We start from the raw sequence: 18132 nt of genomic DNA on the forward strand, positions 1-18132 counted from the left end.
AATAGGGAGAGAGCTGACGCTTTCCTTCCCTTTTTTGAGTGATATCTCCTCCATTTCCTGTGGTGCATTTGTTCGCAGCCTTGGCTTGCTTTACGATCCGGTGTCTGATAATTTAATAGCTTAGTCAGATGTCCTATGTTTCTGCCATATATTTCCTGCATACTATCAGCACATGCCCTAACTACAGTTTCAGACCATCTATTCTGCTGTTGTATCTCCAAAACGACATGATGCTTATCTGTCATGTAACAACTGCTGATCAGATTTGCTGCGTCTCCTTTACCATCTAAATACTATTATTTCATCCTCTGTAATTGCTGTACTTGCAGCATTACATTTTGAAGTGTTGAATGCAGAAGTGATGTTACTTTTGAATGTCTTCATACAATAAATTCTGACAAGTATGCATCTGTTGAATACTTGCATTGCGACCTACCATTATTGTATTTCTGACTGTGATTCTAGAGTCACCAGCTTGCATCATAATTTGATGTTCATCTCTGCATCAAATTTGTTAGATTAGCTACCCCCTCTCCCTGTCATGATGCATCAGCTCCTCTTTTCCGTGATCTTAATCTTTTAACTGTTTTGGTCAACAAAGTACACACAGTATGTTTAATTATAAAAATCTGATTTCAGTACTCATTGGCACTTTCAGATTTTTTCCAAACTAATTCAGTCATTCATTCATATCCTAGTCTGATCATGACCATCTGACTTGATATTCTTTTGTGGCTACATTTTCATTAGGATACAGATTAGCTGTTCTGTTCTGTTTTGTTGACTAGTTATCTTGGAACTGATAATGACAAATTTCCTTATATTATTTGTTTATGACATGAACACGTTTCGTAGAACTGCTTATTGAGGATCCTTTACATTTGACTTTGAAAGAGTTGTGTGAGCGATGGTCAGCTGCAGTGCTCTCTGCTGGATAATTTCCGAAACGACACTATTTCTAAATGCACTCAAGTATACTTTTGCACTCTTGCACTGCACATTTGGCAAAATTACTAATATAACAAAATTACTAATGTATGTACACACACACACACACACACACACACACACACACACACACGCACACACACACACACACACACAGACAAATGCTAATTTGTCTGTGTGCAAATGCAAATTTACATTTGACAAATGATCAAAAAAATGCTTTATTATTATTATTATTATTATTATTATTATTATTATTATTATTAACTTGTCTGCCTACATAGATAGATAGATTTTCATTTTTTATTTATTGTTATTTTTTAAAATCTGCAGTGCCCAATGCTGTATGATGAGTCCGGTTCCTTGTAGCATCATGATCCATTCCAGTAGGTCTTGTAGTTAGAACGCAGTGCATTGTGGGACGTGGGCTGATGGCGAAGTCAAGATGGCTGAGAACGTCAGGCAGAGGAGGGAGCCTGTAGTAGGAAGACCGTGAATGAAGTTTTGAATAGGAAATCCTTCGTCGCTGCTTATTTACACTTAGAGTATCGTGCTGTTTAAGTTGTAATCAATCTGTGGTGGACTTGATATATTCACAAACAGCAATAGAATAACAAACAACCGAGGATAAAGTCTCGTATGAATTCCGACGAGAAAGAGGACTGTGAGTGTGCCCCACCACAGGCCGAGTCTAGCCCCGCAGGAGGACCATATAGGTGGGGACGCCAAGAGGAAAGAGTCGGGGATGCTAGGAGAAGTACCGAAAGTGATAGCTAGCTAGCTGTTGTTGAGAGCTGCGTGGATGCTATTGTTCTGTTGTTTTTTATCAACATGTTTTTGCAAACTATGTCGCAAGTAGTGGCTGATTTTCAAAGCGGAAATTGTTACTACTTTGGAAACGCCACTGCATGAATAATAACGTTAGCTGAAATAAGGCCAGTTGACCAGCTAGTATTTGCTATATTAGCTCGCTAAGTGAGCGTCAGGATGTCCAGGTCCCTGACATTTCTCCGGGCTTGGCTAGACCAAGTGCCCCTCTAAGACTTAACGCTAGGGTTTTGTTAAATGCATATTTTGACAAGCAGTAACAGCGCAACTTTACGTGTGTTAACTGTTGCTACACATTTAACAGAATACACTGACTGTGACCCTAAGTACTGTAAGGCTAACTTGGTTGCTGCTAGCTACAAGACACTCTAATGTCGCTTTTTAGCTAGCACATTTTATCATATCGTTACTAAGACATACGCAGTTCATAAATGAAAATATTCTCCAATATTGCCCCAGAGTCCCAAATGCAACACCAGAGAGCCAACAGTATTTGTTGTACCGTTAATTATTATGTTTATGCAGCACATCGTGACCTCTGCTGCAGTTCTTATCGTTATTGCTTGTTGTTCAAATAGAGAATACGAGGAGCTTGAAATCGAAAACCCAGAAGCAAGCCGAATGTAAGTAAAACTCAGTTTACATGCACCTAGGTGTGTCTGTGATCATGTATTGAAGACTGCCCCACCAGTCGCTCAGACCACTCTTGCTTTTGTCTGCTCTCACGGTTTAATTTCTCTCTTTTATAGCCATGTTAACTGTGCTTGTTAGGTGCCATGTATGATGGTCAACTTTGCCACTTTAAAAGTGACACTAGCACGCTGAAATTTTCTTCAAAGTTGACCCTGTTGTAGTGCTAAACAGGGCTTTGTATGTTTTTAACACTTTAACACAATTTGAATTACAGTTCGTTTGTGTAGAAAAAAATGGTCTTCAGCAGCAGTGACGATAACTGGCAGTTTGGATAAAAGCTCTGGAAAAACCTATTGCTTTAATTTAGCATTGAGTTAAACTTTTGAACATTAAACTATGATTCACTAGGTTTGACATTCATGCTCAGATTTAGGGAGCGAGCCTAGCAATGTTTTTAATAAATCCATACTGCCCGATATCGCATTTCTTTAATACTCAAAAATCAATTGTGGCATCTGCCTCAAAAATCCAGCATTGGTTACGTGTTACTGTAATTGTCAGTGTCAGTGACAATAACAAGGTTTTTAAAACTCATACTCTCTAAAAGTTCCAGATTTGGCACTTGATAATATGGAAGTGCTTTAAAGGAAAAGTTTAGATGCTTCATGACATATCCGAGATTCAACCCATAAAACCCAAGATTTAATGGATGTTGCTTTATATTGCGCTGTTTTTAACACTCACGTTGCCAACACTGCAGTCTTATAACTATCTTGAGTTGTCAGATGAAATTGACACTCACCTGAGTTGTAAAGATGGGAATCATTCTCATCTCTACCATTAATCTCAAATTGCACCAACCGCTGTTAATGATTAAAAAATATTGGATTCAAGCAGTAATAAAAGTGTAACTTCTTGTGCATTACCTCCTCTGAATGCAGGAAGCGAGCCGCTGCCAAACATCTAATAGAGCGCTATTACCACCAGTTAACAGAGGGCTGTGGGAATGAGTCGTGCTCAAACTCATGGTGTGCCTCATCAGTCGGCTTCAACCGCATGGATAACAACGCAGCGGCGGTCAAAGCCCTGGAGCTCTACAAGGTCAATGCTAAGCTATGTGACCCCCACCCCTCGAAGAAAGGCACTGCCTCAGCCTACCTGGAGAGCAGTGCTCACAACAACTCAGCCTGCAGCAACAGGAAGATGAACCATAAAGATGTCCACTCTGTAAGGGACAATTTCAAAGGTGAGTTGATGCCAGACATTCAGGATTTACACACTGCTGATGAAAGAAATAGAGCACCTTTACATTCATACAGTTTATTATTGTGAGTTTCTGTTAGTTTAAACAATTTTGTTTTGCTTTTATTTTTAACTATGTTGATTCTTTTCGTAGATGTAAATTATCTGACAGAGGAAAAAGTGTATGAGATCTTGGACATCTGTGGAGAGAAGGAAGATTACTCGCCTCTGATCAGGGTAATAGGTCGGGTGTTCTCCAGTGCTGAGGGCCTCGTGCAGAGCTTCCGAAGGGCTAAACCTCACACGAAGGAGGAGCTCAAGTCTCTTCAAGGTAAGGATGAGGACAAAGATGAGGATGAGAAGGAGGCAGCCGCCTGCTCTGCTACAGCTATGGAGGAGGACTCCCCTGCAGCCTCTTCATCATCAAGGCTCGGAGAGAGCTCCTCAGGGGAAAATGATGTCCTAAAGCTGGCTCCGGATGAGGTGTCGGTGGACATCGAAGCTGTGCGGCGGGTCTATGAGCGCCTGCTGTCTAATGAGAAGATAGAAGCTGCCTTCCTGAATGCACTGGTCTACCTCTCACCCAACATAGAGTGTGACCTGACGTACCACAATGTCTATTCACGAGACCCAAACTATCTGAACCTGTTTGTTATAGTGATGGAAAACAGTAACCTCCACAGCCCAGAGTACCTGGAGATCGCCCTCCCACAGTTCTGTAAGGCCATGAGCAAACTCCCACTGGCAGCTCAGGCCAAACTGGCACGCTTGTGGTCGCATTACAGCGCTGAGCAGATCCGGCGGATGGTGGAGACCTTCCAGCAACTCATTACGTACAAGGTGATCAGTAACGAGTTCAATAGCCGCAACCTGGTCAATGATGATGATGCTGTGGTGGCGGCCACCAAGTGCTTGAAGATCGTCTACTATGCAAATGTGCTGGGTGGCGACCTCGACATGGAGCACAATGAGGAAGAGGACGAGGAGCCCATCCCAGAGTCCAGTGAGCTCACCCTGCAGGAGCTGCTGGGTGAGGAACGGCGGAACAAGAAGGGTCCTCGGGTGGACCCACTGGAAACGGAGTTAGGGATTCGAACCAACGATTGCCGGCGGCCGCTCATTCCCTTTGAGGAGTTTGTCAATGAACCTCTGAATGAGGTGCTGGAGATGGACAAGGACTATACTTTCTTTAAAGTTGAAACTGAAAACAAGTTCTCGTTCATGACCTGCCCCTTCATCCTGAACGCTGTCACTAAGAACCTGGGTTTGTACTATGACAACCGTATCCGCATGTACAGTGAGCGGCGAATTACTGTGCTCTACAGCTTGGTGCAGGGTCAGCAGCTCAACCCTTACCTGAGGCTCAAAGTGCGTCGAGACCACATCATTGATGATGCTCTAGTCAGGGTAAGTGTGTACACCATTCAATACTGTACATACAATTTAATTCCTCTTTTTAATGCATTTGGTTTCGTTTTGGACACATTGCACCAGTCTGTTTCTCTTGTGTTTCTGTAGCTGGAAATGATAGCAATGGAGAATCCTGCAGACTTGAAGAAGCAGCTGTATGTGGAGTTTGAAGGAGAGCAAGGTGTCGATGAAGGGGGTGTTTCCAAAGAGTTCTTTCAACTGGTGGTGGAGGAGATCTTCAACCCAGATATTGGTAAGAAAACACACAACCACCAGGATTTATGATGATGACCCATATCTTAGCATTTTAATTTACTAAACAGTTCAATTGCTTGGATATGGGGCAGCAAGGACATGGCTTCTAAACAGATTCTTTGTGGGATTGCAAGGCTAGTTTAATCAAACGATTTGAAGCCCTTAGAAAATAATGAACAGGAAGCAGATTACACCTCAGATGTCCTGTACAATTATTCCATTGCACTGTAAAACTGCGTGCACAGCTAGACTACTCAAACTACTACTCAAAATGTAATGGAAATTAAAAACGGACAGTTAGGATAGTAAAGAATTAGAAAGGGGAACTGAAGAAGAGTTACCAATGGACAAGCTGGAAGTGGACATTGTAAAAACTGTGGATAATCAGGACATTAACCTCTGGAAGGCCCATGCAACAAGGATAATTGAAAGAGAGGAATCATCAGTGCACAAATGGAACTCGCCCTGGCTGAGCTATGCAAGCAGGTCAAACTCCTCCCAATCTTTGATAGCACAAGTCATAAATCAGAACTGTGTACAGACAATGCAGTCAGCATGTGAAAGGAAAGATTAAAGAAAACGGGGAGGTGTTTTGTATTTTGAGGACAACGGCATGTAGCCAGATAGAATCATAAAGTGATTCCTGGAACATTTCTGCAACAAAGGTCAAAATCTTGAGTGAAGGTTCCTAGACAACAAATCCAGAATCAGCCAGAAAAAAAGGGACTGACATCAACACTGATGAGGAACTGGTGCTGTCATTATTCATAGGTGCTAACTACTACTGTGAATTAGTGTCATGCAGAGTAGAAAGACTCAGGATCTCTGGTTGCTATAGAAACTACATTTGGCTGGACAGTGCATGTACCAGTAGCTATGTCAAGCATGAGTGAAGCTTCATGCATGCAAGCCAAGCTACATGCATTCTGAAAAGTCCATAGACATCTCCAAACAAAGGTGAGGAATGGGCATTGAGGCCAAACAAAGCTTTGACTGAAAAGATTCACCAAAACTCCCAGAAAGACTTAGAATTGCCCGGAAAAGATTTCAAGGTCTGAAAAGAAAATTTGAAGCTGACGTGAGGTACTGCTGTTCAAGAGATACACCGATGTGATGGAGGACTGTGTCCAAAAAGGAATATATGAAGATGTCCCAGACACCAGAAACATAATAGGAACTGAGAACAGCAATGTCAACTTGCCTCACCATACTGTAATTAGGGATGACAAGGCAACAGCCAAGTTTAGTTGTTTTTGGTGCTTCTTCACATGAGCATTGCTATCCATCTCTCAATGACCATCTGCTCACTGGGCCAAATCTAAACCCAGACCTCGTAACCATCTTAATGAGATTTAGACTGCGTCCAATTGCCTTCATGTGCACCATCACAAAGGCTTTCCAACAGCTGTCTATTGCTGACAAGGACAGAGACACTTTGAGGTTCCTGTGGCTCACAGGACCCCCTGATGCTGTGGGCACACATTGAGAATGACTTGTGTGGTGTTCAGTGTGCCATCAAGTCCTTTCCTGCTTGCACCTACACCCAGGAACCACTTGGAAAATAACAGACAAGTCATCCACAGGTCCTAAGACTCCCTGTTTGTTGATGGCTTTGCTGTCAACTCCAGTGACATTGAAGATGCTTATGCACTAAGGAAAGGAAAGGAGGAAAGGAAGGAAGAAATGCAAGGAAAATCTTGTTTACTGCTGGCATGAACCTCTGTTAGTGGACCACAAATTCTGCTGATTTGAAAGCCAAGTGGCTGCAAGGGGATTTTGACTTCACCCTGGAACCTGAAGCATGAGGCTGTGTGTTAAAGGTGCTCTGTCTAGTATGAAGACCAGAGAATGACAACTTTGTCTTCAACCTCAAACATCTGGTCATTGTCAGGGAAAAGGAAAATACAGAGAGGAGTGTCCTGTGGTGATCAGCTAAAATATTTTACCCCCTGGGATTTCTGATGCCATCTACAGTTTGGATGAAATGTCCCTTTTCAAGATATGTAGCAAATGGACTTCAGCTGGGATGAGGAGCTGCCAGAGGGCTTCTCTCAAAGGTGGTAGCAATGATGTATGGAGTTGCTTCAGCTCCATCAGATAGTCATTCCCAGATAGTATGGAACTGGCAAATTACAAATGGACAAGGCCAACTGCTGCAAAACATAGAACCTCACTACAGTAATTTCAGGTTTACTAAACCACGTGATCCGTCTTCCCCAGTGCCACAATAATTACAGGAAAAGTCACACTTGATTATTAAAGTTCCTAATGGGAGATTTTTACTTGATTTTGATATTTAATTGATGTAACATTAAGGTGAACTCATTGCTTTTGGAGTGTGTGAGTTGGCACAGTGTTGAATTGAATACTTTTGGATAATAGTGTTTATTGGTCCATATGATATCTGTGAAGTTAGCTAAATAACAGACTTTTTATACAGACAAAGAGGGTGCCCCCTCTGTTAAAGACAAGTGACCGACCTTTGAACTGGTCCATGTTGTCTCTGTGTCTTCACTGAAGCTTGTTGTAAAAGGTAGCTAGCAGAGCCTTGGTTGCTGCCAGCTGTGCTTTCCAACAGCTAATAACAGACTGCTAAAGACATAGCAAGTTTGTTGTGTTTTGGGAGATTTTTAAATGAACAGCTGCACTAAAATGCACAAGGGAAACACTGGTATACATACCGATTAACCCTGTTTTCATGTCATCTTTTCCCTCTGCAGGCATGTTCACATATGACGAGCGCACCAAACTGTTTTGGTTCAACCCATCATCATTTGAAAATGAGGGACAGTACACTCTTATTGGCATCGTTCTTGGCCTGGCCATCTATAACAACTGTATCCTGGACGTCCACTTTCCTATGGTGGTGTACAGGAAGCTGATGGGCAAGAAAGGAACTTTCAGGGACTTGGCTGATGCCAACCCGGTAAGAACTACCTCACCAAATGTTCTGATTGCGCTTTAGTTCAGTAGTTATGCAATGGAGCACAACCAGATTATGGTTCTGGAAGTTTATGGTTTTGAACAGCTATGTTTGTCATCTCTGCCGATGACAATAAAGTTGAATCTAATCCAATCTAATGTTTGTCACTTGATGAACAATGCGTAATGGTCTGACTGTGCTGTACTGTGTTCGAAAGGTTCTGTACCAGAGTCTGAAGGAGCTGCTTGAGTATGAGGGCAGCGTGGAGGAGGACATGATGATTACTTTCCAGATTTCCCAGACAGACCTGTTTGGGAACCCACTCATGTATGATTTAAGGGAAAACGGGGACAAGATTCCAGTCACAAATGAAAACAGAAAGGTGAGCCAAGAGAAAGCATGAAGCGTTTGTATTAAATCTTACTCTTGAGGTCTTACCATAACAATATAGTTCGTAGGGTTCGTCAGTCTTATTTATGCCATGACGTTCCAACTACTGTCACCATACCAACTGTTATTGGCTGGTCAGTAAAACATCTGAAAGTGGTGGAACCCGGGGGTTTCTCAGCAATTAGCAAATAAGTTATTACTCAGCTTTCTGACGTGGGAAATGTTAAAGTACTCATCAGTCCCTGTTGATGTGTGTTTGTGCAGGAGTTTGTGGCACAGTATGCAGAGTACATGCTGAACAAAAGTGTGGAGAAGCAGTTCAAAGCATTCAGGAGAGGCTTCCACATGGTCACCAACGAGTCGCCACTCAAATACCTGTTCAGACCAGAGGAAATTGAGCTCTTGATCTGTGGAAGCAGAGTGAGATTTGTTACCACCCATTTGAATACGTGAGTCATTCACGTTTGCTGAAATGCTTAAATCACATCTATGATTTGTCTTTGTCACATACTGCAGAACCTGGATTTCCTTGCACTTGAAGAAACAACAGAGTATGATGGAGGTTACAACAGAGATTCTCGAATCATCAAGTAAGAGCATGTGTGTGTCTGTTTGTGTCTAACCCTAACCCAGAAACAGCTGCTCTGTTGCTCTTGCTGAAGCCACCACACTTCATTCACAGAAACAGTCATTTTAACTTTGTAAAACACTTTATTCACAGGCGCCAAAAACAAAATAAAATCTCAGACATCAGAGAAGCAGCGGGGAAAGAGCGTGTAGAGCCAGAATATTTTCACATCACAGTTAAATGACTGGATTTTATTAACAATTTGAATAGAAATTGGACGACAGTTAAGAAAACACTAGAGCTGTTCAAGGTAAAATTTGAACATGCTGTTAAGTGAAAGTGTATAGCACATGGCCACCTGTCATTCTTAATGTTTTTTGATGAGATTGGATCCTTTGCATTTTTAAAATCTTAACACTGCACACATCCTGACTGCCCTGAATGTTTGTTCGCATCATAGGGAGTTTTGGGAGACGTTGCACTCATTTGGTGAGGAGCAAAAGCGCCTCTTTCTGCAGTTCACTACCGGCACTGACAGAGCACCTGTAGGTGGGCTGGGCAAGCTGAAGATGATCATTGCCAAGAATGGCCCTGACACAGACAGGTGAGCCATCTCTATACATAATGCTACCCCTTGGCTCTGCTTGGAATGTACTCATGTAATGTTAATACACAGCTTGTTTAAAGTATACTGTAACTGGAGACCTAGTTTGTATAGTCATTTTGTTCATTGATTTTTCTGTTTCTTAAAGGGATTCATTTAAATTTTGAATTCACTGCTTTCTTCTTCACTTGATTGCATTTTGTTGAAATTAACGGAACAATTTTCCAAATCTGCAAGTGAACCTGGTTGACCTGCTTGCTACACTGTGATATAGGAACAGTGTTTTGTTTAATAGCAATGAGCAAGCTATGAAAACAGACCTGCTTTCCTGTTTTATTGGAATCTGTGTAGCAGCATTCCGTCATGTGGAAGCTGTGTTTTTATTTGGTTTTGATAGCGATATGTCTCGCGATAGACACGTCATCAATATCAATAAAAAATGCGTTCGATAAAACATTCAATAATTTTTTTCTTTTTTGTCGGAAGAAACCTGAATTTGCGAAGCGAGGTTGGTTGCATGAACAAAGGCACTCGCTCTCAGGTAACCGAGCAACGTAGGATGTAATTGCTAATCAGTGAGAGAGACACGCTAACACGCCAATCATGTAACATTATCAAGTTCGGTTGTGCCATCTCGTTGTCTCGTGTTTGATGCTTCTCGAGGAGTGAGATGAGAAATAGAAAGCGCTGCAGCGAGCAAAGAAATTGTCGATAAAACAGGGAAAGTCAGCTCGCCAGTATGGCAGTTTTTTGGTTTTTATAAGTCGGACCGTAGTCAGACCAATGTGGTCTGTAACTTATGCAAGACTGTCGTCCCCACCAAGACTGGTAATACCACAAACTTCTTTAACCACCTTAGCCGCACTCACTCTTTGGAGCGCAGCCGTATTCGCCAACGTCCAACAACATCTGCAACCGCAGCACCACCGCACAAGCAGCAGACCACCATGCAGAGGTACTCTGCTTCAGTGCCTGATGACAAATCATCTAAAAGGCACAAAGACATAACGGAGGCAGCAGCATATCATATAGCTAAAGACATGCTGCACTGAGCACTGTGGAGAAGCCAGGTTATAAACATCTCTTACACGTGCTTTTTAAAAAAACAAACAAACAACAACACACTCGCAATAAAAATCTAATTGAATAGTTCATGTATGTTTAGAGTAAGAAGAGTGACTAAAGTTGTTCATATGTCTAGGCTGGTTTTATAGTTCAGTCAAGTCTACCTCAGTTTCTGCTATGTTTCCAAAACACTGCACATATCTGAAAACAATTTATTCAGCAGAAGGTGAATCAGCTTGTGAACTTCCTGCACTAAACACATTTTTGCACTTTTTTTTTACATTTAGTATTTGAGTGTTTTCCATGGTTGTGTTGACATTTCCTTTCCTTTCTGCCTTGATAGCTGAGGGGATTATAATCAGAGGAAGGTTCAATTTAAAATAAAAATGTTTAAATTGAATGTATTTTTCTCCTGGTCCTTATTTTAAATAGGTCATAAAAAATATCAATAATTATCGATATCGACCAATATAAAACACTTATATCGCAAGCTCTTCCGGTATCAGAAAAGACCAGTTCTTGCCTCCCCAATTAGTTTCTGTGGCATGCTGTGACTGTGACATGGTAGCCACCAAAGCAAGAGTTTTACTGCTGTTGCACAGTTAAGAGTGAGCTTTTATGCAGGTGTATATCAATAATAGATTGACAGAAAATTAAGATGCACCTATTTTGATAATCCATTAATTGTTTTTTGGCCATTTGTTGAACAAATTTCCAGCTTCTCAAACATGAATGCTTGCTTGTTTATTTACTCTTTTATAGGCATTTGTGCAATCAGATAGTTGGAGTCATGTGTTCTTTGACTTCTTTGAATTCATACAATTAACACATTGAGAGGAGAGATCAAATGTTTCCTGATGGCACAAGTCCTTGTCCATACAGGCTTTCTGTTTGATGTTGATATGTGTGTTGACAGTCAGAGGAAAACCGACTGTGTGTTGTTTTGTGTTGACAGGTTACCGACGTCTCACACTTGCTTTAATGTGCTGCTGCTGCCTGAGTACAGCAGCAAGGAGAAGCTGAGGGAGAGACTGCTGAAAGCCATCACCTATGCCAAAGGGTTTGGCATGCTCTGAGCCCCTGCCCCAAACACACAGCAAACGGACTCCTTCTCAGAAAGCCCATCAAACCCCGCCCCGCCCTTCCTTTATCAGACACAATCTAAAAGGTGACTAAAGACAGGCCAGACTATGTTTTGAGGAAGAGCAAATCAATAACGAAAGAGGAGAAATGGTTCCAATAGAGCACTCAATTAGTTCTTCTTCTGTGCCTGCATCATCCCACATCAGTCAGTGTAAGCACAGAGACCTACCACCCCAACATCCACATTATGTGAATGTGTTGCAGCCTCCCCATCTTTTCTTTTTATGTACAGAGAGGATAATTTTCCTTATTATTTATTTGAAGGTTAAAATGGGTTATTTTTCATGCCTGCCTGTTGTGATAGCTCCCCTACTTGGGGAACGGAAGGGGGTTGATATTAAACTATGTAAATTTGGGACAATACATTAACAAGTCAATATAAATCCCATTTATTGAATACAGATGTGCTGAAGTAGCCCTGAACTCTCGTTCACAGACTGTTGACAGAGAAAATCTAGTCTTAGAATAGTCTTTACTACAAAATATTGTGTTCCCCACTGGAGATAGCTGACCATTCCACACACAGTCATCGGTTATTGTTCCTACCAAGTCCATTTTTGATCAAGGTAAGCGTTTGGAAAGTTGCTGTCATTTTGTCCAAAATGGCACATTATGAAATAGCTGTTTTTGTTTTTGAGCCTTTTTTTGCTTTTGGGGGGGGGGGGGGGGGGATGGGGGGGATGGGGCACCACAGGTTAGACTAAAATCTTGTCAGAGCTGTGTAAGTGCACTTAGACATTTTCAGAATGTTTGTTTTTTGGCCACGGGTTGCCATGATTGTTTGAAGCATTTTATTTCCATGTCTTCCTGTGTTGACGATTCTAAATAAAAACAGTATTTATATATCAATGCGGTTGGAATTATGATGCCGTATTGTGCATGTTTTGGAGGATGTACACATCTAGACCAGTCACTGATGATGTTCTGAGATACAGACATAGAGGTCTTCTTGTGCCAACCTATACAGCAAGTTGTTAGGTGGAGCCACACTAAGCACTTTGTGTTGTACATTTACAGCTTAGTCTTCTATGAATAGACAGCTCACACTGCAAAGTCTGTGTTCCTTATAACCCCAGTTTATGTGGAACCTCCACGTGTAGTCAAGAAGGCAGTGTGTGCTAAAGAAAGTGTCCACAGACCTTTTCATTATTACTGTAGATCTTTTGTCTGTTGGACCTAAGTCTCCAGCTGTGGTTATGTCTGTCATTTCAATGCAGCATGTTTCCTCTGACAACAGAAATGACCTGACTCATCTAAATGGTTTAGTTCACAATGCCAGCCACCAGCTGGCACTGTGATTGGACGCTGGGCAAGTAAGGACAGAAGTCTAAGCACAATCTGAACAAACTGAGTGTTACATCAAAGCTGCAACCCAGGATCAGTCAATCCTGAAGCCACTGAGTCTCAGAGAAACCCCCCATTGGTCTTTCATTTGCTCTCAGACCTACAGTGGATGTGTTAATCTGTAGTTTGATCTGATTGTTCCTTGATGGGGAACAAGATTTAAATAGACAACACGATAAGGAATGTGTTGACCATTTTATCTGCCATGAAGTGAGAGGATGAATTTACTGTCATCTCAGTTGCATCCAATTCAAAGACTGGAGGCAGGCAGAAACAATTAACCCAAGTCTGTAAAAGAAAAAAGTCCACCTTTCTAAATTCCCTTAGCAGTCATATTGTGTCTTTTGTTTAACATATGTACAAAGCCTAGGCTAACTGGGTCCTGCTTCAAGTCTTTGTTCTGAGCTGAACTAAGCTAATCATGTCCTGGACCTGTTGTGTACCCATAACATAACATTGATGCTGTCTTTTCTGAATCTGGGAGAGGCTACTGTGTGGACACATCAGTGTGATCAGATTTCTATTTGGATCTGTCTCGTTTGTTGAGAATGAAAGCGGGTGTAACCACTGTCTATGGAAAAGTCTAACAAACAATGTTCAGCAACATGAATTGGAATATGAGCTGTGAAATCATACCCCACAGAGCAGGCAGATTTCTTTTGATAGCTCTGTTTTTATTTAGTGGAATAGGCTGTAATCATAAAGGACTTGCATTATGTTCTTGCACACAAACTCAATTCACATGTTTAAAATGTGTTTAAATTGTGTTTTTTGTCACTTTGGACCTGAACCTGGATCTTGTTTTGTAGTTTTGGCCATTATTCTTTTCATACTCTGCAATTTCGCACTGCATTAGGGGAAGCAGCACAAGTCATCACACACATCGACAGGTTTTAAGCCCATCTACAGTCTAACCAAATTATTTCAACCACTTATTTGAAAGTGAAAACAAAACGGACACACCTCTACAAAAGCTTGTGTATGTTAACTGTGCGTGTGATCTCATTTTTAAGACACACCAGTGGCTTACATCTTCATCTTCATTAATCACAATTGTTATATTGAACAACCAATCAAATAAGTATACACAGCACATAGAACCAACCCTTTTGCAAACCATGTGCACAGTAGAAATTTGAATTCTTTCTAGCATTCCATTCTTTTCATTGGGTTGCAGCCATTTCAGTACAATATGAAAATCAATTGGCAGACTCTTGAAACAGAGTTTTGTAAACCAGAGTGTACAGCAAGTCTGCATTACTTTTTGTCCAAGTTTAGATTTAGATCTGACGTAGTGTAGACTTAGGCTTCACTACTAGACAAAGGTGTTCTAGCACCGACAAAAATGACTTGATGTACATTGTAATGGATTATACATCTCAAGGACACTTCAAGAGTGTGTGCAGATTTTCATACCAGACAGAAATGTATGGAAGCCAATGGCTAAAACACACCACATATCAAAAACTATATCATACATTTGAACATGATCATCAAAAATGTAAAGTATACACTGAAACTAAATCTATGAATAAAATACACTGGTTCTTTTTTTACCTTTTGTTTTTCTTCCACATTAGTGGTTGCAGTACCTGCAGATAAAAACTTGTTTGATGACTTGTGGTAACCCATACTATGAACACTGCTGTAAATCTGTCCCAACAGTTTCCACCCATCTTTAGATTTTGTATTAAATGGTATAGCATGTGTGTCTGATTAGGTCTGATTACTACATATTATTTCAACTATCTCATAGTCCTAATCAGTCAATGGACCTTGCCCAGGTGTCATATTTTAACGTACATGAAATTTCTGTTGCAGGATACCAAGTGGTCATACAATGGGGACAATGGTAACCCCTCTCTATGTTCAGAGGTGGTCTTTGGTGTCAAATGTGAGTGCCCTGTCTCTGTGAACGCCAGACCAAAATCACATCCAGCATCCACTGGACCGATGTCAATCGGTCATAGATCATCAACTGGGCGTCTGGACAACGAGAGAAAGATCAAGAGGGACTCTAACATCTGACACCAGAGGCCATATTTGAGGAGAGACAGATGTATGTGATTCTGTCCCTATATACAACCATCTGTTATTATGTGACCAAAGTTATTTTGTTTCGTCACATGATGACAAATGAGCAAACTCCATCCACTGATGGAATGTGTTTGGAGGTTCCCGAAAACTAGTAAATGAACCCTTAAGAGTTAGGATTTGTTGTCAAGACCCAGATTTTTAACAAAAAGTTTTCCTGAGCGGGACTGAATGTCAGCCTTGTTGAAAGCAACATTGTTGGGGATTAGTGATATAGCAAATAAGGTTAACTGCATTGATACATTCAAAGTTAAAAGGTGTCTGGGACTACAACAGTCTGTCTGACTGATTGTCACTGACAAGTTGTTCAGAGCAGATGGGTGGGCACTTCAGTGGTTGTGGTTGTTGTAGGAGGCTAAATCTGTGACTTCTCACTCAGACACTGGTGTTTATAACCATGAGGTTCCTAGTGATGTGTCTGCAAGAGGACTATCTAATTTTATTTTTTTGAAATGCTGCTCAGCCTGTGAGTGTGATGGCACCCACAAAATACCACTAAACCACAGTGCTCAAACCACACCATCAGTACACAACAGCCCTGAGCCATTCTTTCTGTTCAATTGCTCTTACTTTCTCATCTTCATTGTGTCAGCCACACCTGGGCAAAATTATGTTGTAGAATACCCTTCACTGCTTGTTCTAGCCTTGTTTGGAGTCCCTTTGAACAGTACAATGAGTGCCTGAAATGTGGACTAACACTAGACTGTGTTTGAGAGTCCCTACAACGTACAGTATGTTGTGCAATTAATAACTTGGCAGGTATTGTTATACTGCAATAAACCTCAATCACATGGAACTCTGTACAGGTTAAAACAAAGGCCAAGGAGTAATTACAACTGTTATTGAGTCCAGGTCTGGTTTCAGTTATTTGACATTACTCTTGTACCTCTGTTTTGTAATGCTGAAGATGCTGCTCACTTGGACATGTGAAAGGTCTCTAGAACCTAATTAAGGTAAAAGGTTAAAGATCAACCTGATCTTGGAAAGGGAAGCGGTTTTCATCAATTGGTTTGACTCCACAGTTACATTCTAAAAGATACAAACTGATGAAAGGCTAAAAGTATTCAATGTTGTGAAAACATGCTAAATAAAGATGACTGCTTTTTTTCAACTTGTATTGCCTTAGAATCCTGATTTGAGTCCACAGGGACTTTGGTGTCAGTGACGGTGAATCTCACCCATTTTCAGTTGTTCATAGTTGATCCAAGTCAGTGTTGCCTTGGCCAGTATTACCTTCCATTCTTTAGGCTGATTACATTCAAATGTCTACATCAAGAACATTAAACATGTGCCATGCTAAGAAGAAACCTTTTTGGACCGTTTTTCGTTGTTAGTGGCTTTAAGAATACTAAAAGTCTAACCTGCTTAGCATGTTAGCATGCCAATATTTGGTAATTAGCACTAAACACAAGTGCAGCTGAGGGTGATGGGAATATTATTAGTTATGCAGGTATTTGGTCATAAACCAAATGGAAATTTTGATTTGATGATAGCACTGGATGAAAAGTGAGTTATTACTTTTCTTTTTCTAATTCCCTAAGAGTTCATCCAGCAGCTGTCGAGCCATTATGGTCTGAAACTAAAGCGTCTGTACAAAACAGATTTTAACAATATTACCACTGGTTAAGTGAAAACTGCTGGTGGCACTCGATAAGAAGTCAGGGTATTATTTAAGTCAAGGAACCTTGAATATTTGTACCATATAAAGCCACACAAGTATGGCTAAGGAGAATCTTATGTACTTCCAATCTACACTGAAAATAGAATATGCTCCTGATTGTAAATCAAAGTTGGTCACTGACCACAGAGGCTGCTCTTATCAACAGTTCCAGCAAAGGGAGTGGGTAGTGTGCACATGCAACCTCAGGTGAGTACTGGTGCAATCAACAGCAGCATACAAAGGTGATGGAAGGGTTGTCTTTGCACTGAATTGTGCAAGTTACCAAAGATTTAATGATGCAATATTTCAACCTACAATGTCTTTAGTCAAATGAACAAACCAGTGGAAGCAGCCACATGCCATGTATGTATGCAATCTAAAAACATCTCACTTGTCTCCCACTACACAGTATTAATAGCCCCATAATTAATTTTAGCTTGTATTTTACTTCCAAAATTGACTCACTGTTGGTCTGTTTCTGCTTTAGTTTGAAATAAACACAGATGTTTCTTGAATAAATGGTAAAATCAAACTTGTAATATTAACTGATTATGACCCAAGTTGAAAACAAGACTGACGTACATGGTAATTGCAGTCATTCAACTCTTATTAAGAACACTTAAGAAAAAAAACTGAACATTTTTACACGTCACCAGCAGAAGCACTTTGTGCAAACAGCATCTTGTCTGTTTACTGTCACTTCAAATCTATTTATTTCAAACAGTTCTTGAAAGACAGACCTCGGAAACATTACCTTATGTAACAGTGTTGCTTTTAAAATCTCACTACAGATAGAAATAAAATACAAAGTATAATACATTATTTTATTATGTACATATAGTTGTTAAATTTGGGTGAGTGTTAGGGGAAGACTGGAATTTACAGAAGATCTAGGAAAAGTGGCTCAGATATTTTTTGGTAATTTTACAATTACAATTGCAATTTTCCCAGTTGCTTTAAATAAATACGTAGCCTGCTTTTGTAATTGATCCCCAAAATGCATTGGTATGGCTAGGCATGACTCA

The 18132-nt window shown here is 40.7% G+C and overlaps 1 protein-coding gene and 1 long non-coding RNA gene across 2 annotated transcripts; both read left to right on the forward strand.

Annotated features, from left to right (window-relative positions):
• Nucleotides 1-1389: 1389 nt before the first annotated feature.
• Nucleotides 1390-14317, forward strand: LOC139352071 (ubiquitin-protein ligase E3A). The gene is made up of 11 exons (XM_070994119.1): nucleotides 1390-1664; nucleotides 2355-2399; nucleotides 3351-3655; nucleotides 3806-5058; nucleotides 5170-5314; nucleotides 8037-8242; nucleotides 8457-8621; nucleotides 8894-9049; nucleotides 9146-9219; nucleotides 9658-9801; nucleotides 11822-14317. The coding sequence occupies exons 1-11, from the start codon at nucleotides 1588-1590 to the stop codon at nucleotides 11940-11942; spliced, it is 2691 nt and encodes an 896-aa protein (XP_070850220.1). The 5' UTR covers nucleotides 1390-1587; the 3' UTR covers nucleotides 11943-14317.
• Nucleotides 14318-14914: 597 nt separating this feature from the next.
• On the forward strand, nucleotides 14915-16558 carry LOC139352080 (uncharacterized). Its single transcript, XR_011603621.1, has 2 exons — nucleotides 14915-15137; nucleotides 15175-16558. It is a non-coding gene; the product is annotated as an uncharacterized lncRNA (long non-coding RNA).
• Nucleotides 16559-18132: the final 1574 nt, after the last annotated feature.

Source organism: Chaetodon trifascialis, chromosome 24 (genome assembly GCF_039877785.1).
Source record: "Chaetodon trifascialis isolate fChaTrf1 chromosome 24, fChaTrf1.hap1, whole genome shotgun sequence".
NCBI classification, from domain to species: domain Eukaryota; kingdom Metazoa; phylum Chordata; class Actinopteri; order Chaetodontiformes; family Chaetodontidae; genus Chaetodon; species Chaetodon trifascialis.